Here is a 25,099-nt window from a genome sequence, read left to right on the forward strand (position 1 = left end):
GATGGGGGTGGGGACACTTATGGGGTACAAGGGGGGGGGGGGACACAAACGGGACCAAATTTGAGGCCAGACCCCGGGATTTAACAACCCCCTGGCTCCCACCAAGCCCCAAACAGCCCCAATACCCTCCCGCTAACCCTTTTTTTCCCTTTTTTTCCCCCAAAAAACCCCCTTTTTTCCCCCCCCCCCGCAGGCGGCCGGGCCGCGGAGATGCTGTGCACGGCGGCGGTGATGGCAGGCAGCCTGGCGCTCACCCACGGCCGTGGTGGCCCACGCCTACTACCTCAAGCACCAGTTCTACCCCACCGTGGTTTATCTCACCAAATCCAGCCCCAGCATGGCCGTGAGTAATGGGGGAGCCCCAAAAAACCCCCCCCGGGGCAAAGATTTGGGGCTGAAATCCCGCTTTTGGGGGAGGAAGCGCGGCGCTGCCTCCCCGCTTGATTTTCCGCGGGTAACGGCCGCCAGGAGCACGAGGTTTGCTCCTTTTCCTGCCCCCCCAGAGCGGTCCCCAGAGACTTTGCTGGCGGGTAATTAATTAATTAGGGGAGGTTGAGGGGAAACGAGGCCGGCGGCGGCGCGTGGAGTCACGGCTGAATGCCGTGCGGGGGCTCACTTCTGCTTTCGGGGCCCCAAAGTGGCCCCTTTTCACCCTGAAGTGACCCCTTTTTCCCCAGAAATGTCTTCTTTGGCCCCGAAGCGGCCCTTTTCGCCCTGAAGCGGCCCCTTTATCCCCAAAAATGTCTCCTTTTGGCCCTGAAGTGACCCCCTTTTTCTCCCAAAAAATGCCCCCTTTTGGCCCCAAAGCGGCCCTTTTCGCCCTGAAGCGGCCCCTTTATCCCCAAAAAATGTCTCCTTTTGGCCCTGAAGTGACCCCTTTTTTCCCCCAAATGCCCCATTTTGGCCCCAAAGCGGCCCTTTTTATCCTGCAGCAGCCCCTTTTTCCCCAAAAATGTCTCCTTTTGGCCCCAAAGCGGCCCTTTTTGCCCTGCAGCAGCCCCTTTTTCCCCAAAAATGTCTCCTTTTGGCCCTGAAGTGACCCCTTTTTCCCCCCAAATGCCCCCTTTTGGCCCCGAAGCGGCCCTTTTTGCCTGCAGCAGCTCCTTTTTCCCCAAAAATGTCTCCTTTTCGCCCTGAAGTGACCCCTTTTTCCCCAAAAATGCCCCCTTTTTGGCCCCAAAATGTCTCTTTTGGCCCTGAAGTGACCCCTTTCCCCCCCCAAATGCCCCCTTTTGGCCCCAAAGCGGCCCTTTTCACCCCCCACCTGCCCCCCTTTTCGCCCCCAAAGCACCTCTTTTTCCCCAAAAAACCCTCCCCGTCTCTCTTTCCCCCCGCAGGTTCTCTACATCCAGGCCTTCGTGCTGGTTTTCCTGCTGGGCAAATTCATGGGCAAGGTTTTCTTCGGGCAGCTGCGGGCGGCAGAGATGGAGGTGAGCCGAGCTTGGTCCGAAATCCTCCGATTTTGGGAGGGTTTGGGACTCCGGGGCTGAATCCTGCGGGGCTGAGGGGGATGTTAACAGGTTTTAGGGCTTTTTATTGGATTTTTGGGGAGCTCAGAGGTGCTTTATTAGACTTTTTTCCGCCCTGGGGAGCAAAATTCTTAAATTTGGTGAGGATTTAGGACTCCAGGGCTGAATCCTGCAGGGCCAAGGGTGAAGTTAACGGTTTTGGGACTTTTTTTTGATTTTTTTTTCCATCCTGGAGGGCTTGAGGGCACTAAATCCTCCAGTTCAGGGTAAGTTTAGGACTCCAGGGCCGAATCCTGAAGGACTGAGGGGAATGTGAACGGCTTTTTAGGGTTTTTCAGTGGATTTTGGGGGGCTCAGAGGTACTTTATTAGACTTTTTTCCACCTTGGGGAACAAAATTCTCCGATTTAGGACTCCAGAGCTGAATCCTGAGGGGCTGAGGGGGATGTTAACAGGTTTTAGGGCTTTTTATTGGATTTTTGGGGGGCTCAAAATTGCATTATTAGACTTTTTTCCACCCTGGGAGCAAAACTCTTAAATTGAGGGAGGATTTAGGACTCCCAGGGTCGAATCCTGCGGGGCTGAGGGGGATGTTAACGTGTTTTGGGGGGATTTCTTTGATTTTTGGGGGCATTGTGTCCCGCAGCACCTCCTGGAGCGCTCGTGGTACGCGGTGACGGAGACCTGCCTGGCCTTCACCGTCTTCAGGGGACGACTTCAGCCCCCGCTTCGTCGCCCTCTTCACCCTCCTCCTCTTCCTCAAGTGCCTTCCACTGGCTGGCCGAGGACCGGGTGGACTTCGTGAGTGAAAAAACAGGCGAAAAAGCTCGATTTTGGGTCCGGAGGGGAGGTTTTTTTTTAGCGTTTTCTCCCTTTTTCCCCGCAGATGGAGCGCAGCCCCAACATCTCCTGGCTCTTCCACTTCCGAATCGTGTGTGAGTGGCGCCTTCCCGGCCCGGGGGGGGCTTTGCCCCCTCCGCAGCTGGGCAGGAAAGATAATTTCGGCGCCCCATTTGCATAGGGTGGGGGGGAAAAAAAAAAGCGTGGGGCGAGATAACGTTATCGGGGCCGCTCTGTTAGAGAGGGCCCAGCTGGGGATTGAACGAGCTCTGGGGTTTGGGTGGAGAAAAGGGGTGTCAGGAGGGGTTTGGGGTGTGTTTTGGGGGAAAATGGGGTCCCAGCTGTACAGGAAAATGCTTTTTTGGGGGGGAATGGGGTTGATTTGTATAGGAAAACATGTTTTGGGGGAAAATGGGATCCCAGATGTGTAGGAAAATGCTTTTTGGGGGTAAATGGGGACACAGATGCATGGGAAAATGCTCTTTTGGGGGAAATGGGGTCCCAGATGCATGGGAAAATGCTTTTTTGGGGGGAAATGGGGTCCCAGATGTGTAGGAAAATGTTTTTTTGGGGGAAATGGGGTCCCAGATACATGGGAAAATGCTTTTTTTGGGGGGAAATGGGGTCCCAGATGCATGGGAAAATGCTTTTTTTTTGGCGGAAATGGGGTTCCAGATGTGTAGGAAAATGTTTTTTTTGGGGAAAATGGGGTCCCAGATGTGTAGGAAGATGCTGTTTTGGGGGAAATGGGGTCACAGCTGTACAGGAAAATACTTTTTTGGGGGGAAATGGGGTTGAGATGTATAGGAAAACATGTTTTGGGGGAAAATGGGATCCCAGATGTGTAGGAAAATGCTTTTTTGGGGGAAATAGGGGCCCAGATGCATGGGAAAATGCTTTTTTTGGGGGAAAGGGGGTCCCAGATGTGTAGGAAGATGCTGTTTTGGGGGAAAATGGCGTCCCAGATGCGTGGGAAAATGCTTTTTTGGGGGGAAATGGGGGCCCAGATGCATGGGAAAATGCTTTTTTGGGGAAAATGGGGTCCCAGATGTGTAGGAAAATGCTTTTTTGGGGGAAATGGGGTTCCAGATGTGTAGGAAAATGCTTTTTTTTGGGGAAATGGGGTCCCAGATGCATGGGAAAATGCTTTTTTGGGGGGGGAAATGGGGTTGAGATGTATGGGAAAATGTGTTTTGGGGGGAAAATGGGATCCCAGATGTGTAGGAAAATGCTTTTTGGGGGAAATGGGGTCCCAGATGCATGGGAAAATGTGTTTTGGGGGAAAATAGGGTCCCAGATGTGTAGGAAAATGCTTTTTTGGAGGGAAATGGGGGCCCAGATGCATGGGAAAATGCTTTTTTGGGGGGAAATGGGGTTCCAGATGTGTAGGAAGATGCTGTTTTAGGGGAAATGGGGTCACAGCTGTACAGGAAAATGCTTTTTTTGGGGGGAAATGGGGTTGAGATGTATAGGAAAACATGTTTTGGGGGAAAATGGGATCCCAGATGTGTAGGAAAATGCTTTTTTGGGGGGAAATGGGGTCCCAGATGTGTAGGAAGATGCTTTTTTGGGGGGAAATGGGGTCCCAGATGCATGGGAAAATGCTTTTTTTTTGGCGGAAATGGGGTTCCAGATGTGTAGGAAAATGCTTTTTTGGGGGGAAATGGGGTCCCAGATGCATGGGAAAATGCTTTTTTGGGGGGAAATGGGGTCCCAGATGCATGGGAAAATGCTTTTTTGGGGGGAAATGGGGTCCCAGATGCGTAGGAAAATGCTTTTTTTGGGGGAAATGGGGGCCCAGATGCATGGGAAAATGCTTTTTTTGGGGGGAAATGGGGTCCCAGATGTGTAGGAAGATGCTGTTTTGGGGGAAATGGGGTCACAGCTGTACAGGAAAATGCTTTTTTGGTGGGAAATGGGGTCCCAGATGCATGGGAAAACGCTTTTTTGGTTGTGGGGAAGGGATTTAGAGACCCCAAATGGGAATTAGCAGGGGATTGGCCTTGCAAACAGGGGCTGGGATGTGGGCGGGGGGGGGTTCCTAACGAGCTGGTGGTGATCCCAGCCTCGTTAGTGCTGCCAATTAACCCCAATTAACCCCGATAACCGCCGCAGCCCTGATGTTCCTGCTGGGGATCCTGGATTTCCTCTTCGTCAGCCACGCGTACCACAGCATCCTCACGCGGGGAGCCTCGGTCCAGCTGGTTTTCGGCTTCGAGGTGAGACCCCGCTCCCTATAACCCCCCCAAAACGGGTCCTGAGCCCCCCCAAAACGAGTCCTGAGCCCCCCCCGCCCTCTCCGTGCCCCGCAGTACGCCATCCTCATGACCATGGTGCTCACCATCTTCATCAAGTACGTGCTGCACTCCATCGACCTGCAGAACGAGAACCCCTGGGACAGCAAAGCCGTCTACATGCTCTACACCGAGCTCTTCACGGGTACGCCGAGCTCCCGACGCCCTTTTCCCTCTTTCCTCCCCAATTTTTGGGTTTTTTTCCCCCTTAAAATCCCCTTTTTCCACCCCCTTGGGTTTTCTTTCTGGTAGAAGCAACGGGATTTGTGGGCGGAGGTGGGTAACGAGGTGGAACGACCCCCTAAATCCCCTCCTAAACCGCTTTTGGGGTCCCGTCCTGCTTCTCCCCACCCCACAACTACTTAAAACCCTTCCCTAATTTTCTTTTTTCCCCCCCCCAGGCTTCATCAAAGTCCTCCTCTACATGGCCTTCATGACCATCATGATCAAAGTGCACACCTTCCCCCTCTTCGCCATCCGCCCCATGTACCTGGCCATGAGGTGAGCGCTTTCGGGGCGGTTTTTGGGGCCGGGGCACCTGGCTGTGACCCCAAATTTGTCCCCGTTCCCCTCCGCAGGCAGTTTAAGAAAGCCGTGACCGACGCCATCATGTCGCGCCGCGCCATCCGCAACATGAACACGCTGTGAGTCCCTGCGCCGAAAAATGAGGGGGAGGAGGGTTTTTTTGGGGGAAAACAAGTCATTTTTAGCACGGGAAAAGGGGGTGGGAGGAGCTCGGAGGGTTGGGGATGCCCCAAAACCGCTTTTGGAGAGACCTCGGAGGGGGAAAGGGGCTGTGGATGCCCTTAAGGCCCCCTGGGAAAGACCTTGTAGGGTCATGGATGCTGTGAAATCCCCCTTGGGAAGATTTTACTGGGAGAAAGGGGTTGCAGAATCCCTTAAATCCTCCTTATAGGGGAAAAACAGGTTGTGCATGCCCTTAAATACCTCTTGGAATGACCTTGTAGGGTCGTGGGTGCTGTGAAATTCTCCTTAGAAAGATCTTATAGGGACAAAGGGGTTGCAGAATCCCTTAAACCCTACTGGGAAGACCTCGTAGGGTTGCTGATCCTGCGAAATTCCCCCTGGAGAGACCTTGTAGGGTTGTGGATCCCATAAAATGCCCCTTGGAAAGATCTAATAGGGACAAAGGGGATGCAGAATCCCTTAAATCCCCCTTACAGAGGAAAAAGGGGTTGTGCATCCCCTTAAATCCTCTTGGAGAGGTTATGTATGGAGAAAGGGGTTAAAAGATGCCCTTAAATCCCCCTTTATAGGGTTGTGGTTCCCATGAAATCCCCTTACAAAGATCTTACAGGGAGAAAGGGGTTGCAGGTGCTCTTAAATTCCCCTTGGAGAGGCCTTATAGGGCAAAAAGGGTTTGTGGATCCCCTAAAGTCCCCCTTGGAGAGAATTTATGGGGGGAAAAGGGTTATGGATCCCCTTAAATGCCCCTTGCAGAGACCTTATAGGGGAAAACGGGGTTGTGGATCCCCTTAACCCCCCCCTAGGAGAGCCTTTATAGGGAAAACCTCTTTGCAGCCACCCCAAAACCCCCCTAAAGCTTGATTTCAGCCACAAACCCCTGGGGACCGCCGCGGGGGGGGGCTGTTCCCGGTCCCTTTTCCCCCAATCTTTTCCCTGTAACCCCTTCTCGACCCCGTTCCCCCCGCAGCTACCCCGACGCCACCCCGGAGGAGCTGCAGGCCGTGGACAACGTCTGCATCATCTGCCGCGAGGAGATGGTGACGGGGGCCAAGCGCCTGCCCTGCAACCACATCTTCCACACCAGGTGGGGGCCCCGAGGGCATCGGGGAGAAGGGTTTGGGGTCTGCGGGGTGGGATTTGTCCCCCAGGAGGAAGATTTGGGGTCTGGGGGTGGGATTTGTCCCTCAGGAGGAAGGTTTGGGGTCTGGGGGGTGGGATTTGTCCCCCAGGAGGAAGGTTTGGGGTCTGGGGGGTGGGATTTGTCCCCCAGGAGGAAGATTTGGGGTCTGCGGGTGGGATTTGTCTTGCAGGACTAAAAAAATGGGGTCTGGGGGGTGTTGTTCAGCACTCAGGACAAAGATTTGGGGTCTGGGGGGTGGGATTTGTCCCCCAGGAGGAAGGGTTTGGGGTCTAGGGGGTGTTATTTGTCATGCAGGACAAAGATTTGGGGTCTGGGGGGTGTTACTCATCCCACAGGACAAAATTTTGGGTTTTTGGGGGTGTTATTTACCTCGTAGGTCAAAAATACGGGGTCTGGGGGTGTGACTTGGGGGCAGGGTGGGGGTTAAAACCCCAAATCCCGTTGTTTTTCCCCGGCAGCTGCCTGCGGTCGTGGTTCCAGCGGCAGCAGACGTGCCCCACGTGCCGCATGGACGTGCTCCGCGCCTCCCTCCCCGCGCAGCCCCCCCCGGACCCCCCCGAGCAGCCCCAGCCCCCGCCGCAGACCCCACCAGCACCGCAGCCCCCAAACTGTGAGCATCGGCACCCCAAAAAAGGGGAGAAAGGGACCCAAAAGGGGAAAACGCGCCCCAAAAATGGGAAACGCGGGCTGAAAGAGGGAAAAAAACGGCCCCAGAAACGGAAAATGCGCCCCCCCAAAAAGGGGAAAAATGTGGCCCCAAAAAGGGAAACCTACACCTGAAAAGGGAAAATGTGCCCCCAAAAAGGGAAAACACACCCCAGAAAGGAAAAATGCGCCCCAAAGAGGGAAAAACCTACTCCAGAAAGGGAAAATGTGCCCCAAAAAAGGGGAAAAATGTGGCCCCAAAAGGGAAACCTACACCTGAAAAGGGAAAATGTGCCCCCAGAAAGGAAAAATGCGCCCCAAAAAAGGGGAAAATGCGCCCCAAAGAGGGAAAAATCTACTCCAGAAAGGGAAAATGTGCCCCCAAAAGGGAAACCTACACCTGAAAAAGGGGAAAAGTGTGCCCCAAAGAGGGAAACACCACCCCAGAAAGGAAAAATGTGCCCCAAAAAAGGGGAAAATGCACCCCAGGAAAGAAAATCTGCCCCAAAGAGGAAAAAACCTACCCCAGAAAGGAAAAATGTGCCCCCAAAAGGGGGAAAACGCACCCCAAAAATGGGAAAAATGTGCCCCAAAGAGGGAAAAACCTACTCCAGAAAGGGAAAATGTGCCCCCAAAAGGGAAACCTACACCTGAAAAAGGGGAAAAATGTGCCCCAGAAAGGAAAAATGCACCCCAAAGAGGGAAAATATGCCCCAAAAAAGGGGAAAATGTGCCCCAGAAAAGAAAAACGTGTCCCCCAAAAGGGGAAAATTGCCCTAAAGAGGAAAAAAAACTGCCCCAGAAAGGGAAAATGTGCCCAAAAAAGGGAAAAAGGTCCCCAAAAGGGGAGAAACCCATTTCAAAAAGGAAAAAGCTTGCCCCCAAAAATGGGGAAAAGCAACCCTAAAAAAGGAAAAACACAGCCCAGAAAGGAAAAAAACTCTCAAAAAGGGAAAAGCTGGTCCTGAAAGGGAAAAATGTACCCCAAAAAGGCAAAACACCCCAAAAAAGAGGGAAGAGTCACCACAGAAACAAAACCCGCACCCAAACCCACAGCTTTTTGCTTCTGGGATGCCCCAAAACTGTAGGATTTCAGCCTGGTTTCTGTGAAACTCTAAGCGAACAGCAAACCCACACCCTCGGGCAGTCATTCTAAAGCAATTTTGGGGTGTTTTGGCTGATTTCTCTCTTTTTCCCAGTCCCACAGGGGATGCTGCTGCCCTTTCTCCTGGGCACATTCCCCTTCTGACCCAAAAAGTGTAAAACTAACCCTAAAAAAGGAAAAAAATGACCTCAAAAAGGGAAAACCAACCCCAAAAAAGAGAACTTCTACCCCAAACCACGGCTTTTTGCTTTTGGGGTGTCCCAAACCTGTAGGATTCCAGCCTGATTTTGGGGAAACTCGAAGCCAGCATCGAAGCTGCGCCTATAGCTGACGTTTTTAAGGGAATTTTGGGGTGTTTTGGCTGATTTCTCTCTTTTTCCCAGTCCCGCAGAGGATGCTGCCAACCCTTTCCCCTTGGCATGTTCCCCTTCTGACCCAAAAAGTGTAAAACCAATCCTTAAAAAGGGAAAAAACGACCTCAAAAAGGGAAAACCAACCCCAAAAAAGAAAACTTCCAACCCAAACCACGGCTTTTCGCTTTTGGGGTGCCCCAAACCTGTAGGATTTCAGCCTGATTTGGGGGAAACTCGAAGCCAGCATTGAAGCTGCGCCTGCAGCTGACGTTTTTAAGGGAATTTTGGGGTGTTTTGGCTGATTTCTCTCTTTTTTCCCCCAGTCCCACAGGGGATGCTGCCTCCCTTTCCCCCGGGCATGTTCCCCTTCTGACCCAAAAAGTGTAAAACCAATCCTTAAAAAGGGAAAAAACGACCCCAAAAAGGGAAAACCAACCCCAAAAAAGAAAACTTCTACCCCAAACCGTGGCTTTTTGCTTTTGGGGTGTCCCAAAACTGTAGGATTCCAGCCTGATTTTGGGGAAACTCGAAGCCAGCATCGAAGCTGTGCCTGCAGCCAACCATTTTTAAGGCCATTTTGGGGTGTTTTGGCTGATTTCTCTTTTTCCCATAGTCCTGCAGGGACTTTCCCCTGGGCACATTCCCCTTCTGACCCAAAAAGTGTAAAACCAATCCTTAAAAAGGGAAAAAACGACCCCAAAAAGGGAAAACCAACCCCAAAAAAGCAAACTTCTACCCCAAACCATGGCTTTTCGCTTTTGGGGTGTCCCAAAACTGTAGGATTTCAGCCTGATTTGGGGGAAACTCGAAGCCAGCATCGAAGCTGCGCCTATAGCTGACGTTTTTAAGGGAATTTTGGGGTGTTTTGGCTGATTTCTCTCTTTTTCCCATAGTCCTGCAGAGGATGCTGCCAACCCTTTCCCCTTGGCATGTTCCCCTTCTGACCCAAAAAGTGTAAAACTAACCCTAAAAAAGGGAAAAACTGACCCCAAAAAGGGAAAACCAACCCCAAAAAAGAAAACTTCTACCCCAAACCACGGCTTTTCGCTTTTGGGGTGTCCCAAACCTGTAGGATTTCAGCCTGATTTGGGGGAAACTCGAAGCCAGCATTGATGCTGCGCCTGCAGCCAACCATTTTTAAGGCCATTTTGGGGTGTTTTGGCTGATTTCTCTTTTTCCCATAGTCCTGCAGGGGATGCTGCCTCCCTTTCCCCTGGGCACATTCCCCTTCTGGCCCCAAAAAGTGTAAAACTAACCCTAAAAAAGGGAAAAAACTGACCTCAAAAAGGGAAAACCAACCCCAAAAAAGAAAACTTCTACCCCAAACCACGGCTTTTTGCTTTTGGGGTGCCCCAAAACTGTAGGATTCCAGCCTGATTTGGGGGAAACTCGAAGCCAGCATCGAAGCTGTGCCTATAGCTGACGTTTTTAAGGGATTTTTGGGGTGTTTTGGCTGATTTCTCTCTTTTTTCCCCCAGTCCCACAGGGGATGCTGCCTCCCTTTCCCCTGGGCACATTCCCCTTCTGGCCCCAAAAAGTGTAAAACCAATCCTTAAAAAGGGAAAAAACAACCCCAAAAACGGAAAACCAACCCCAAAAAAGAAAACTTCTACCCCAAACCGTGGCTTTTCGCTTTTGGGGTGTCCCAAACCTGTAGGATTCCAGCCTGATTTTGGGGAAACTCGAAGCCAGCATCGAAGCTGCGCCTATAGCTCATGTTTTTAAGGGAATTTTGGGGAGTTTTGGCTGATTTCTCTCTTTTTTCCCCCAGTCCCACAGGGGATGCTGCCAACCCTTTCCCCTTGGCATGTTTCCTTTCTGACCACAAAAAGTGTAAAACTAACCCTAAAAAAGGGAAAAACTGACCCCAAAAAGGGAAAACCAACCCCAAAAAAGAAAACTTCTACCCCAAACCGTGGCTTTTTGCTTTTGGGGTGCCCCAAACCTGTAGGATTTCAGCCTGATTTTGGGGAAACTCAAAGCCAGCATTGAAGCTGTGCCTGCAGCCAACCATTTTTAAGGCCATTTTGGGGTGTTTTGGCTGATTTCTCTTTTTCCCATAGTCCTGCAGGGACTTTCCCCTGGGCACATTCCCCTTCTGACCCAAAAAGTGTAAAACCAATCCTTAAAAAGGGAAAAAACGACCCCAAAAAGGGAAAACCAACCCCAAAAAAGAAAACTTCTACCCCAAACCACGGCTTTTCGCTTTTGGGGTGTCCCAAAACTGTAGGATTCCGGCCTGATTTTGGGGAAACTCGAAGCCAGCATCGAAGCTGCGCCTGCAACTGACTTTTAAAGACAGTTTTGGGGTGTTTTGGCTGATTTCTCTCTTTTTCCCAGTCCCGCAGAGGATGCTGCCAAGCCTTTCCCCTTGGCATGTTCCCCTTCTGACCCAAAAAGTGTAAAACCAATCCTTAAAAAGGGAAAAAACGACCTCAAAAAGGGAAAACCAACCCCAACAAAGAAAACTTCTACCCCAAACCACGGCTTTTTGCTTTTGGGGTGTCCCAAAACTGTAGGATTTCAGCCTGATTTGGGGGAAACTTGAAGCCAGCATTGAAGCTGTGCCTGCAACTGACCTTTTAAAGACAGTTTTGGGGTGTTTTGGCTGATTTCTCTCTTTCCCCCAGTCCCGCAGAGGATGCTGCCAACCCTTTCCCCTTGGCATGTTCCCCTTCTGGCCCCAAAAAGTGTAAAACCAATCCTTAAAAAGGGAAAAAACGACCCCAAAAAGGGAAAACCAACCCCAAAAAAGAAAACTTCTACCCCAAACCACGGCTTTTTGCTTTTGGGGTGCCCCAAACCTGTAGGATTTCAGCCTGATTTGGGGGAAACTCAAAGCCAGCATCAAAGCTGTGCCTGCAGCCAACCATTTTTAAGGCCATTTTGGGGTGTTTTGGCTGATTTCTCTTTTTCCCATAGTCCTGCAGGGACTTTCCCCTGGGCACATTCCCCTTCTGACCCAAAAAGTGTAAAACCAATCCTTAAAAAGGGAAAAAACGACCCCAAAAAGGGAAAACCAACCCCAAAAAAGCAAACTTCTACCCCAAACCATGGCTTTTCGCTTTTGGGGTGTCCCAAAACTGTAGGATTTCAGCCTGATTTGGGGGAAACTCGAAGCCAGCATCGAAGCTGCGCCTATAGCTGACGTTTTTAAGGGAATTTTGGGGTGTTTTGGCTGATTTCTCTCTTTTTCCCATAGTCCTGCAGAGGATGCTGCCAACCCTTTCCCCTTGGCATGTTCCCCTTCTGACCCAAAAAGTGTAAAACTAACCCTAAAAAAGGGAAAAACTGACCCCAAAAAGGGAAAACCAACCCCAAAAAAGAAAACTTCTACCCCAAACCACGGCTTTTCGCTTTTGGGGTGTCCCAAACCTGTAGGATTTCAGCCTGATTTGGGGGAAACTCGAAGCCAGCATTGATGCTGCGCCTGCAGCCAACCATTTTTAAGGCCATTTTGGGGTGTTTTGGCTGATTTCTCTTTTTCCCATAGTCCTGCAGGGGATGCTGCCTCCCTTTCCCCTGGGCACATTCCCCTTCTGGCCCCAAAAAGTGTAAAACTAACCCTAAAAAAGGGAAAAACTGACCTCAAAAAGGGAAAACCAACCCCAAAAAAGAAAACTTCTACCCCAAACCACGGCTTTTTGCTTTTGGGGTGCCCCAAACCTGTAGGATTCCAGCCTGATTTGGGGGAAACTCGAAGCCAGCATCGAAGCTGTGCCTATAGCTGACGTTTTTAAGGGATTTTTGGGGTGTTTTGGCTGATTTCTCTCTTTTTTCCCCCAGTCCCACAGGGGATGCTGCCTCCCTTTCCCCTGGGCACATTCCCCTTCTGGCCCCAAAAAGTGTAAAACCAATCCTTAAAAAGGGAAAAAACAACCCCAAAAACGGAAAACCAACCCCAAAAAAGAAAACTTCTACCCCAAACCGTGGCTTTTCGCTTTTGGGGTGTCCCAAACCTGTAGGATTCCAGCCTGATTTTGGGGAAACTCGAAGCCAGCATCGAAGCTGCGCCTATAGCTCATGTTTTTAAGGGAATTTTGGGGAGTTTTGGCTGATTTCTCTCTTTTTTCCCCCAGTCCCACAGGGGATGCTGCCAACCCTTTCCCCTTGGCATGTTTCCTTTCTGACCACAAAAAGTGTAAAACTAACCCTAAAAAAGGGAAAAACTGACCCCAAAAAGGGAAAACCAACCCCAAAAAAGAAAACTTCTACCCCAAACCGTGGCTTTTTGCTTTTGGGGTGCCCCAAACCTGTAGGATTTCAGCCTGATTTTGGGGAAACTCAAAGCCAGCATTGAAGCTGTGCCTGCAGCCAACCATTTTTAAGGCCATTTTGGGGTGTTTTGGCTGATTTCTCTTTTTCCCATAGTCCTGCAGGGACTTTCCCCTGGGCACATTCCCCTTCTGACCCAAAAAGTGTAAAACCAATCCTTAAAAAGGGAAAAAACGACCCCAAAAAGGGAAAACCAACCCCAAAAAAGAAAACTTCTACCCCAAACCACGGCTTTTCGCTTTTGGGGTGTCCCAAAACTGTAGGATTCCGGCCTGATTTTGGGGAAACTCGAAGCCAGCATCGAAGCTGCGCCTGCAACTGACTTTTAAAGACAGTTTTGGGGTGTTTTGGCTGATTTCTCTCTTTTTCCCAGTCCCGCAGAGGATGCTGCCAAGCCTTTCCCCTTGGCATGTTCCCCTTCTGACCCAAAAAGTGTAAAACCAATCCTTAAAAAGGGAAAAAACGACCTCAAAAAGGGAAAACCAACCCCAACAAAGAAAACTTCTACCCCAAACCACGGCTTTTTGCTTTTGGGGTGTCCCAAAACTGTAGGATTTCAGCCTGATTTGGGGAAACTTGAAGCCAGCATTGAAGCTGTGCCTGCAACTGACCTTTTAAAGACAGTTTTGGGGTGTTTTGGCTGATTTCTCTCTTTCCCCCAGTCCCGCAGAGGATGCTGCCAACCCTTTCCCCTTGGCATGTTCCCCTTCTGGCCCCAAAAAGTGTAAAACCAATCCTTAAAAAGGGAAAAAACGACCCCAAAAAGGGAAAACCAACCCCAAAAAAGAAAACTTCTACCCCAAACCACGGCTTTTTGCTTTTGGGGTGCCCCAAACCTGTAGGATTTCAGCCTGATTTGGGGGAAACTCAAAGCCAGCATCAAAGCTGTGCCTGCAGCCAACCATTTTTAAGGCCATTTTGGGGTGTTTTGGCTGATTTCTCTTTTTCCCATAGTCCTGCAGGGACTTTCCCCTGGGCACATTCCCCTTCTGACCCAAAAAGTGTAAAACCAATCCTTAAAAAGGGAAAAAACGACCCCAAAAAGGGAAAACCAACCCCAAAAAAGAAAACTTCTACCCCAAACCACAGCTTTTTGCTTTTGGGGTGCCCCAAACCTGTAGGATTTCAGCCTGATTTTGGGGAAACTTGAAGCTGCGCCTGCAGCTGACGTTTTTAAGGGAATTTTGGGGTGTTTTGGCTGATTTCTCTCTTTTTTCCCCCAGTCCCACAGGGGATGCTGCCTCCCTTTCCCCCGGGCATGTTCCCCTTCTGGCCCCCGGTGGGGCCCTTCCCTCCCGCCCCCAACGGCTCCGACAACCCCGCTCCCGGCTCCTCTGCCGCTTCAGGTGAGCCTCACCCCCCTCCCCGCATAAATTTTGGGTCCAAACGTCCCGTTTACCGCATTTTTTTAACCCCTTAGCTCCCAGACCCGCCGACGCCTCCGCCCTTCCCCTCCCGCCCCCGTGGCTGGCGATGCCGTGGCCTCCGCTTTTTGGTGAGCCTCCGATTGATTTTTTAGGGGATTTTTGGGGTTTTTTTCCTTCCCTCTCTCACCGTCGACCCCTTTTTAGGGTTCCCCCCGATGCCGGTGCCCCCCGCGGGCTTCGCGGGGCTGACGGCGGAGGAGCTGCGGGCGCTGGAGGGCCACGAGCGGCAGCACGTGGAGGCGCGGCTGCGCTGCCTGCGGGACATCCACACGCTGCTGGACGCCGCCATGCTCCAGATCAACCAGTACCTGGGCGTGCTGGCCGCACTGGGGTAGGGCTGGGGGGGTTTGGGGGGGCTGGGAAGGGATTTGGGGGGGCTGGGAAGGGATTTGGGGGTACTGGGGGGGCTGGGAAAGGGTTTGGGGGGGACTGGGAAGGGATTTGGGGGGGACTGGGGGGGCTGGGAAGGGATTTGGGGGGGAATGGAGGGGTGTTAGGGGGGATTTGGGGGGGTTTGGGGGGGCTGAGAAGGGATTTGGGGGGATTTGGGGGGGCTGGGAAAGGGTTTGGGGGGGAATGGAGGGGTGTTAGGGGGCATTTGGGGGGGTTTGGGGGGGCTGGGAAGGGATTTGGGGGGGACTTGGGGGGCTGGGAAGGGGTTTGGGGGGGCTGGGAAGGGATTTGGGGGGGACTTGGGGGGCTGGGAAGGGGTTTGGGGGGGCTGGGAAGGGATTTGGGGGGTTTGGGGGGGCTGGGAAGGGGTTTGGGGGGGCTGGGAAGGGATTTGGGGGAGGTGGGAAGGGATTTGGGGGGGGTTGGGGGGGCTGGGAAGAGATTTGGGGGGGACTGGGGGGGCCGGGAAGGGGTTTGGGGGGGTTTGGGGGAGCGGGGGGGCAGTTTGGGGGGGGAATAGAGGGGTGTTAGGGGGATTTGGGGGGCTGGGAAGGGATTTGGGGGGGTTTGGGGGGGCTGGGAAGGGATTTGGGGGGGTTTGGGGGAGGTGGGAAGGGGTTTGGGGGGGACTGGGGGGGCTGGGAAGGGGTTTGGGGGGATTTGAGGGAGCTGGGGGGCATTTTGGGGGGGAGTGGAGGGGTGTTAGGGGGGATTTGGGGGGGTTGGAGGGGCATTTGGGGAGGGTTGGGGGGAATTTGGGGGAATGTGGGGAGGGTTGGGGGGCAAATGGCAGGAATTTGGGGGACCTGGGGGGGGCTTGGGGGGGTTGGGAGGGGATTGGGGGAGGAATTAAGGGTTTGGGGAAGGTTGGGGGATTTTTGGAGGGGGGGTTGGGAGGATTTTGGGGGGGGGAGTTTGGGGAGGGTTCAGGGGGTATTGGGGGGGTTGAGGGGGCTGGGAGGGGGTTCGGGGGGATTTGGGGGGCTGGGGTGGGGGTTGGGGGGGAATGGGGGGATTTGGGGTAATTACAGGGAAAAGGGGGGAGATTTTTTTGGTAAAAAATGGGGGACAGGAGAAACGAGGGAAGGGGAAAATTGGGGAGAAAAAGGGAAAAATTGGGAAAGGGCAAACAGGGGAGGGGGAAGCGAGGCAGCCCCTCGCAGCCCAGAAACCATTTTGGGGGATTTCCTTTCCTTTTTAACCTTTTCTCCCCGTTTTCTCCCCCCAGGCCTCCCCGGCCCCCTACCACCACCCCCCAGACCCCCCCCACCACCACCACGGAGCCCGGCGCCCCCCAGCCCCCTGCCGAGCCCAGCACCTCTGGTACGGGATTTTGGGGGAAAGGGGTTTCGGAATCAGGTTTGGGATCGGGTTTCGGACCAGGTGTCAGACTGGGTTTGGAATCGGGTTTTGGACCTGGGTTGGAATCGGGTTTGAGACCGGATTTGGAACCGGGTTTCGGATCAGGTTTCAAACTGGGTTTCAAATTGGGTTTCAAGTGGTTTGGGACCAGATTTGGGATTGGGTTTTGGACCAGGTGTCAGACCAGGTTTGGAACCAGCTTTCGGATTGGGTTTCAAACTGGGTTTCAAATCAGGTTTCAAAGTGGTTTGGGACCAGGTTTGGAATCGGGTTTTGGATCAGGTTTGGGATTGGGTTCAGAACCAGGTTTCAGACCAGGTTTGAAACTGGGTTTTGAATCAGGTTTCAGACAGGGTTTGGAACCGGGTTTGGGATCAGGTTTCAGACTGGGTTTCGAATCGGGTTTCCAAGTGGTTTGGGACCAGGTTTAGAATGGGGTTTTGGATCAGGTTTGGGGATCGGGTTTGGAATCCGTTTTCAGACTGCTTTTGGAACCAGGTTTTGAATTGGGTTTCAAAGTGTTTTGGGATTGGGTTTTGGGCCAGGTGTCAGACCAGGTTTGGAATTGGATTTGAGACCGGGTTTGGAACCGGGTTTCAGATCAGGTTTCGGACTGGGTTTCAAATTGGGTTTCAAAGTGGTTTGGGACCAGATTTGGGATTGGGTTTCAGACCAGATGTCAGACCGGGTTTGGAACTGGGTTTCGGATTGGGTTTCAAACTGGGTTTCAAATCAGGTTTCAAAGTGGTTTGGGGACCAGGTTTGGAATCGGGTTTTGGATCAGGTTGGGATTGGGTTCAGAACCGGGTTTCAGACCAGGTTTGAAACTGGGTTTTGAATCAGGTTTCGGACAGGGTTTGGGACCCAGGTTTGGAATCGGGTTTGGAACCAGGTTTGGGATCAGGTTTCAGACTGGGTTTCAAATTGGGTTTCAAAGTAGTTTGGGATCAGGTTTCGGATCGGGTATCAGACCAGGTTTGGAACTGGGTTTCGGATCAGGTTTCAGACTGGGTTTCAAATCAGGTTTCAAAGTGGTTTGGGACCAGGTTTGGGATTGGGTTTCAGACCAGGTTTCAGATCCGGTTTCGGACTGGGTTTAGTATCAGGTTTCAAAGTGGTTTGGAATCGTGTTTCGGATCAGGTTTGGGATCGGGTTTCGGACCAGGTGTCAGACTGGGTTCTGAACCGGGTTTGGAACTGGGTTTGGGATCTGGTTTCAGACTGGGTTTCAAATCGGGTTTCCAAGTGTTTTGGGACCAGGTTTAGAATGGGGTTTTGGATCAGGTTTGGGATCGGGTTTGGAATCAGGTTTCAGACTGCATTTGAACCAGGTTTGAATTGGGTTCAAAGTGTTTTGGGATTGGGTTTTGGACCAGGTGTCAGACCAGGTTTGGAATTGGGTTTGAGACCGGGTTTGGAACCGGGTTTCGGATCAGGTTTCAGACTGAGTTTCAAATTGGGTTTCAAATTGGGTTTCAAAGTGGTTTGGGACCAGATTTGGGATTGCGGTTTTCAGACCAGATGTCAGACCAGATTTGGGATTCGGTTTCAGACTGGGTTTCGAATCGGGTTTCAAAGTGGTTTGGGACCAGATTGGAATTGGGATTGAGACCGGGTTTGGAATCGGTTTTGGAACCGGTTTGACCCGGTTGCTAACGGGTCCCTTTCCCCCCCCCCGCAGCCCCCCCGGGCCCCCCCAGGCGCCGAAGGCTTCGCCCCCCGCCCCGAGGAAGAGGAGGAGGAAGAGGAGGAGAGGAGGAGGCCGAAGGCTCCCCGGGGCGAACCCGACACGGCCGAGCTGCGGCGCCGCCGCCTGCGCAAACTGGGGGGGGCGCCGCCCCCGGCCCCCTCCCTCTGACAACCTCGCCCCCCCCCCCTTTTTTTGGGACCCACCCCCCCCCCCAACCTCGGCCTCCGTTTTGGGGGACATTTGGGGGGCCCTGGAAGCCGCCCCCCCACCCCCTCGGCCTCCCTTTTGGGGACCCCCCCCCCCGAGGCCGCCTCTCCCTGAGCCCCCAATTTTGGAGCCCCCCGAGCCGGCCGTGCCCCCCCCGCCCACCCCCCCCCCCCGCCTCCTTTTCCCCATTTTTCACCCCAAAAAAAAAAAGCAATCTGGAGGCTCACCCCCCCCCCCCCTCAGGGGGAATTCCCCCTCGGCAGCGCCCCCCTGACCCGTTTTCGCCCCTTTTTCACCCCGTTTTTTTCTCTACCTCCGGCGGCGGATTTGGGAACGGGGTTTCGGTTCTGAAAACGCCGTCCCCGCTTGAAATTGCTCAAAACCTCGTGGTTTTAACCCAATTTCCTTCTCGGGTCATCCCCGGCGGCTCTCACCCCCCCCCCCCCCCCCAACCCGCTTCGGGTTTTGGGGTCAGACCCTGAAGCTTTGAGCCATTTGGGATTTTGGGGTGCCCTCGGCCCCCCCTCCTTGCAGTATTAACCCTTTATCCTCCGGACAAGCCCCCTCCTGGCCCCCAAAATGCGGGGGTTTTCACCCCATTTTCCCCACGGGAAGGCGGACCCCGGCCCCAAAACCCGTTGGCCCTCACCCTTCAGTGCCTCTTCGAACCCAGCGGGCTTCCAGGAGCCCCAAAATCTCAGGGAAAATCGGGGGCGGCCGGGGGGGGGGGGGGGCCCCGGGGTGGAAATTTGGGCTGCTTTAGGCGAAATTGGGCAATAAACGAGGCGGGAATCGAGCTTTTTATCCTTTTTTTTTTTGTTTTTTTTGTTTTTTTTAAATTTGGAGGGCAAAGCGCGGGGCTGCGGCCGGCCGAGGATTTTTTGGGGTGGGTTCCTCGGGGTTTTCCTTCGTTTCGGGGCGGGTTTGGAAAGGGAGCAAAGGAGGGGGGCTGCAAAGGGGGCAGCTGGCCCCAAAAGAACACCCCTTTTCACCCAAAACCCTTCCTTTTGACCCTAAAGCCTTTCTTTTGGCCCCAAATCCTTTCTTTGTGACCCTGAAATCTTTGTGACCCTAAAACCTTTCCTTTTTTACCCCAGACTTTTTTTTGACCCCGAAACCCTTCATTTTGACCTAAATCGGCCCATTTTGACCCTAAATCAGCCTGTTTTGCCCCAAGGCTCCTTCCCTTGTCATCCCAAATCCCCTTTTTTGACCCCAACCCCTTTCATTTGACACCCAAACGCCCTGTTTTGACCCCCGATCCCCTCCTCTTCACCCTAAACCCCCCTCCCTTTGCCCCTAAGCTCATTCTCCGCCCCCCCAAAATCTCCCTTTTTCACCCCAAAAACCCCTTTTTGCCCCTAAAACCCCTCCTTTTCGCCCCAAACCCGCCCCGCTTTGACCCCAAACCCCCTCCTTTCGCCCCAAAGCCCGCCCCCGTCCCCCCCCCCGGCTCCCTCCCCCCTAATTATTTAATTTGTAAATAGTGTAAACATTTGTAAGAGCTAATTGTACATAGGCGGAATAAAGGCTGCAGGACAAGTCCTCCAGGGGCCGCTCTACTTTCTGCCCCCCAATGCCTCCCTATGGCCGTCTCTATGGTAGGCGCCCACTTCCGGGCCCTTCTACCCTCACTTCCTGCCTCGCCTCTATGGTACCGGCGTCTCTTATGGTGCATCACGGCGGTCCTCCAAGAGGGATAGGAGGGCTGCTAGGCGCGGCCGCTCTATGCGGCCGCCTCGTTGGTTCCGCCCGGAGCGTTTGAGGGCAGCGCATGCGCAGTGGGGGAAAGCGGGGGGGGGGGGGCGGCAAAATGGCGGCGGGGGGCCCTGAGGCGCCGGCGGCGCTCGGGGGGGCGCTGGGGGACGGCGACGGCGGCGGTGGGGGGCACCGGTGAAGGGACGGGGGGGGCTGGGGGGGGGATTTTATGGGGTTGGGGGGCGGCTGAGAGTGGATTTGGGGGGGTTGGGGGGGGGGGATAGGGGGGTTGTGAGGGGGTTTGGGGGGGTTTTGGGGGGGGCCTTGAGGTGGGTTGGGGGAGGTTGAGGGGGGGTTTTGGGGGGTTCTGAGGGGATTTATGGGGCTGGGGGGGTTTGCGGGGGGCTTATGGGGGTTTTATGGGGTTGGGGGGGATTTTAAGGGGTTTGTGAGGGAGCTTATGGGGCTGGGGGGGCTTGAGGTGGGTGGGGGGGGGATATAGGGGGTTTGGGGGGGCTTTGCAGTGGGTTTGGGGGTTTATAGGGGGGTTTTGGGGGTTCGGGGGGGGCTTTGCGGTGGGTTAGAGAGGGTTATGAGGGGGTTTTGTGAGGTTTGGGGGGGGATTTTATGGGGTTTTGGGGGCGTTATGGGGGCTGTGGGGGGGGTTTATGAGGGGATTTATGGGGCTGGGGGGGTTATGGGGGGGGCTTGAGGCGAGTTGGGGGGGGTTACAGGGGATTTTTATGGGGTCGGTGGAGATTTCGGAGGGGTTATGAGGGGGTTTTTTGGGGGTTTGGGAAGGTTGTGTGGGGGGGCTGGGGGGGGTTGGGGGGGTTTATAGGGGTAGGTTGGGGGGGGGGTCTGTGGGGAATGGTGGGGGCTGGGGGAGTTATGGGGGGGGGCTCCATTATGGGGTTGGGGGGGGGGATGTAGGGTTTTAGGGCATCCACAGGGGGCTTTGCTGACAAACAGCAGGGAAACAATCCCTGGGGAAGCCCTAATTGGGCGGGGGGGGGGGGGCACCCCAAACCCCTTTTTTTAACCCCATTTTCTCCTCCCCCCCCCCCCCCCCACAGCCCCCACGGCGGAGCTGCCGCCCCCCGAGCCCGAGCGCGGCCCCGACCCCCAGAGCTGCAACGGCGCCGCCCCCCCCAAGCCCGAGGAGCCCCCCCCCGGCCCTTCCCGAAGCCCCCCAGGACCCCGAGCCCCCCCGCGGACGAGGCCGCCCCCGGTTTTCCCCCCAGATTTCGAGAAATTTTGGCGGGCGGCGCGCGACAACCCCCACTGACTTCAGCGCCTGGACCGAGCTGCTGCAGTACGTGGAGCAGGAGGTGGCAAACGAGCTCGTTAGTGCCCTAATTAACGCCCCCCCCCCCATTAAAAAATTAATTAAAAACAACGCTACCAGGTAGCAGCCCCATTAAATCTTGGTTTCGGTTCATTCCGAGCTTCCAGTCCTATTAAATTCCCATTAAAACTTTCAATTATTTTCCAGTCCTATTAAATTTTGGTTAAAATCCCCCATTAGTTCCAAATTTTGTTAAATTTTCCTTCCAATTTTGAAATTTTCCTTCCAATTTTGAATTTTCAGCCCCGTTAAATCTTAATTAAACCTCTGGGAGTTTCCAGCCCCGTTCAGTCTTCATTATAACTCTTAATTAGTTAACAGTCCCGTTAAATCTTCGTTAAAATTCCCCGTTAGTTTCCAGTTTTGTAAAATTTTCATTAAAACTTTGAGTTTTCAGCCCCGTGAAATCTTAACTAAAACTTTTTGGAGTTTGCAGTCCTGTTAAATCTACGTTAAAATTCTTTGATTAGTTTCCAGTCCTATAAATCCTCGTTAAAATTCTCCGTTAGTTTCCAGTTTTGTAAAATTTTCATTCAAATTTTGAGTTTTCAGCCCCGTTAATTCTTCATTAAAGCTTTCTTTGAGTTTCCAGCCCCGTTAAATCTTAATTAAAACTCCCCATTATTTCCCAATCCTATTAAATCCTCGTTACAATTCCCCACTAATTTCCCCATCCTATAAAATCATTGTTAAAATTTCCCAGTAGTTTCGAGTTTAGGTAAATTTTCTTTCAAATTGGAGTTTTCAGCCCCGTAAAATCTTCATTAAAGCTTTCTTGGAGTTTCCAGTCCCGTTAAACATTCATTAATTTTTTTTGTGAGTTTCCAGCCCCATTAAATCTTTGTTAATTAGTTTCCAATCCTATTAAATTTTCATTAAAATTCCTCATTACTTTTTATCCTTGTTTTTGTTAGAATTCTGACTTTCCAGCCCCGTTAAACCTTCGTTTAACGGCCACTGCCCCGGGGGAAATTAATGTTAAAACGTTAAAAATGTTCATTAAAATGTTAATTAAACCTTGCTCTGAGTCTGTGCTCTGTTAAATTTTCATAAAAGCGTTCTGTTAAAACTCACGCACAAATAAAAATCCCATTAAAATTTGCATTAAAATTATTTTAAGGTGCCGTTTGGGTTAAAACTTGGTTAAAATTCATTTTAATCTGGTTATAATTAACTTTAATCTGCTACAAAACCTGCGATATTGTCAGAAACTGCCTCAAAATTCATTTTAAGGCGCCGTTTGGGTTAAAATTTGATTAAAATTTGTTTTACGTGCTTTTTTATAGCACATTTATTGTCAGAAGCTGCTCCTCTGAAATTCATTTTAAGACACAGTTTAGGTTCAAATTCGGTGAAAATCCATTTTAATCTGGTTAAAAATTAACTTTAATGTGCTCTGAAAACTCACGATATTATCAGAAACTGCCTCAAAAATTCGTTTTAAGACACCATTTGGCTTGAAATTTGGTTAAAATTTGTTTTAATGCTACGAAAACCTGCCATATTGTCAGAAACTGCCTCAAAATTCATTTTAAGGTGCTCTTTGGGTTAAAATTTGGTTAAAATTTGTTTTTACGTGTTACAAAAAAATGTGATGTTGTCAATAGCTGCCTCTGAAATTAATTTTAAGACGCAGTTTGGGCTAAAATTTGGTGAAAATTAATTTTAATTTGGTTAAAATTACATTTAGCATGCTCTGAAAACTCACGATATTATCAGAAACTGCCTCAAAAATTCATTTTAATTGAAATTTGGTAAAATGCGTTTTAATGCTACAAAAACCCGCGATATTGTCAGAAACTGCCTCAAAATTCATTTTAAGGTGCTGTTTGGGTTAAAATTGGTTAAAATTTGTTTTTACGTGTTACAAAAAAATGTGATGTTGTCAATAGCTGCCTCTAAAATTCATTTTAAGACGCAGTTTTGGGCTAAAATTTGGTGAAAATTAATTTTAATTTGGTTAAAATTACATTTAGTATGCTCTGAAAACTCATGATATTATCAGAAACTGCCTCAAAATTTCGTTTAATTGAAATTTGGTTAAAATGTGTTTTAATGCTTCAAAACCCGCAATATTGTCAGAAACTGCCTCAAAATTCATTTTAAGGTGCTCTTTGGGTTAAAATTTGGTTAAAATTTGTTTTAATCTGCTGCAAAAACCCACGATATTGTCAGAAACGGCCTTGAAAATTCATTTTAAGACACAGTTTGGGCTAAAATTTGGTGAAAATTCATTTTAATTTGTTAAAATTACATTTAGTATGCTCTGAAAACTCACAATATTATCAGAAACTGCCTCAAAAATTCATTTTAATTGAAATTTGGTTAAAATGTGTTTTAATGCTACAAAAACCTGCAATATTGTCAGAAACTGCCTCAAAATTCATCTTAAGGTGCTGTTTGGGTTAAAATTTGTTTAAAATTTCTTTTAATCTGCTGCAAAAAACCGCGATATTCTCAGAAACTGCCTCAAAATTCATTTTAAGGCGCCGCTTGGGTTAAAATTTGTTTTTACGGGCTGCAAAAAACACGATATTGTGAAAAGCTGCTCTAAAATTTGTTTTGAGACGCAGCTTGGGTTAATATTTGGTGAAAATCCCTTTGAATTTGGTTAAAATTAACTTTAATGCGTTCCAAAAACCCGCGATATTGTCAGAAACCTCCTTCAAAAACCTCCGTTTCGGTTAAAACTCGGTGATAACAAACCGCGCTCATTTCCGACCGTTGCGGCGTTGTCCAAAAGGCCCTTTTTTGCCCCAAAACCCTCTCTCCCCCCCCCTGCAAGAACCACCTGCCGGCCGCCCGCAAGGCTTTCGACAGCCTTCTTCTCGCACTACCCCTACTGCTACGGCTACTGGAAGAAGTACGCGGACATGTGAGCGCCGCTTCCACTGCGGGCCCCAAACCGAGGAGGTGCGGGGGGTCCGGGGGGGCTCCTGGGGGGGGACGCGGGGTGCAAACGGGGATTTTGTCACCGTTTTGGGGGTCCTCGGGGTGTTCTGGAGGTCATACACGTTGGTTTTGCCACCGTTTTGGGGTCCTTGAGGTGTTTTTGGGTACCACGCGCTGGTTTTGTGTTCAATTTTGACATCATTTTGGGGTCCCTGAGGTGTTTTGGGGTGCTACATGCTGCTTTTGGGTTGATTTTGCCGTGGTTTTGGGGTCCTTGGAGTGTTTTGGGGTGCTACAGGCTGCTGTTACCGTGATTTTGGGGTGCTACATGTTGGATTTTGCCATGATTTTGAGGTCCCTGAGGTGTTTTGGGGTGCTGCATGCTGATTTTGGGTTGATTCTGCCACACTTTTTGGGGTCCTGATGGGTTTTGGGGTGCTACACACTGCTGTTGGGTTGATTTTGCCACGATTTTGGGGTCCCCAAGTCATTTTGGGGTGCTACGTGCTGATTTTACTGTGATTTTGCGGTGCTCCACGTTGCATTTGCATTGATTTTTGCCATGGTTTTGGGGTCCTTGAGCATTTTGGGGTGCTACACACTGATTTGGGTTGATTTTGCCACAATTTTTGGGGTCCCGAGGCATTTTGGGGTGCAACACGCTGCTTTTGGGTTGATTTTGCCACTATTTGGGGTTCTCAGGGTGTCGTTGGGTCCTACACCGCTGTTCTGCCATGCTTTTGGGGTGCTATGTGCTGATTTTGGTTGATTTTGTCATGATTTTGGGGTCCTTAAGAGTTTTGGGGTGCTACACACTGCTTTTGGGTTGATTTTGCTACAATTTTGGGGTCCCCAAGGCATTTTGGGTGCTACACACTGACTTTACCATGATTTGGGGTGCTCCACATTGTTCTTGTGTTGATCTTGCCACGCTTTTGGGGTCCCTGAGGCGTTTTGGGGGTGCTACATGTTATTTTTGCATTGATTTTTGCCATGATTTTGGGGTTCCTGAAGCGTTTTGGGGTGCTACATGCTGCTTTGGGGTTGATTTTGGGGTCCCTGAGGAGTTTTGGGGTGCTGCATGCTGATTTGGGGTTGATTCTGCCACACTTTTGGGTCCCTGATGGGTTTTGGGGTACTAAAAAAAACATGCTGCTTTTGGGTTGATTTTGCACTATTTTGGGGTCCCCGAGGCATTTTGGGGTGCTGCGTGCTGATTTTACTGTGATTTTGCGGTGCTCCACGTGGCATTT

At 51.3% G+C, this 25,099-nt stretch overlaps 1 protein-coding gene across 1 annotated transcript; it reads left to right on the forward strand.

The window, feature by feature from the left end:
• Positions 1–210: 210 nt before the first annotated feature.
• On the forward strand, positions 211–19,453 carry SYVN1 (synoviolin 1). The gene is given in 18 exon segments (XM_068665823.1): positions 211–255; positions 257–343; positions 1,338–1,430; positions 2,115–2,177; positions 2,179–2,235; positions 2,237–2,269; positions 2,355–2,403; positions 4,424–4,527; positions 4,621–4,747; positions 5,004–5,103; positions 5,181–5,246; positions 6,278–6,394; positions 6,910–7,061; positions 14,053–14,175; positions 14,250–14,324; positions 14,401–14,587; positions 15,878–15,972; positions 17,693–19,453. Coding segments are annotated over 18 exon segments (2,271 nt in total). The 3' UTR covers positions 18,391–19,453.
• Positions 19,454–25,099: the final 5,646 nt, after the last annotated feature.

The sequence above is a fragment of the Anas acuta genome, chromosome W (genome assembly GCF_963932015.1).
Source record: "Anas acuta chromosome W, bAnaAcu1.1, whole genome shotgun sequence".
Taxonomy (NCBI): Eukaryota; Metazoa; Chordata; class Aves; order Anseriformes; family Anatidae; genus Anas; species Anas acuta.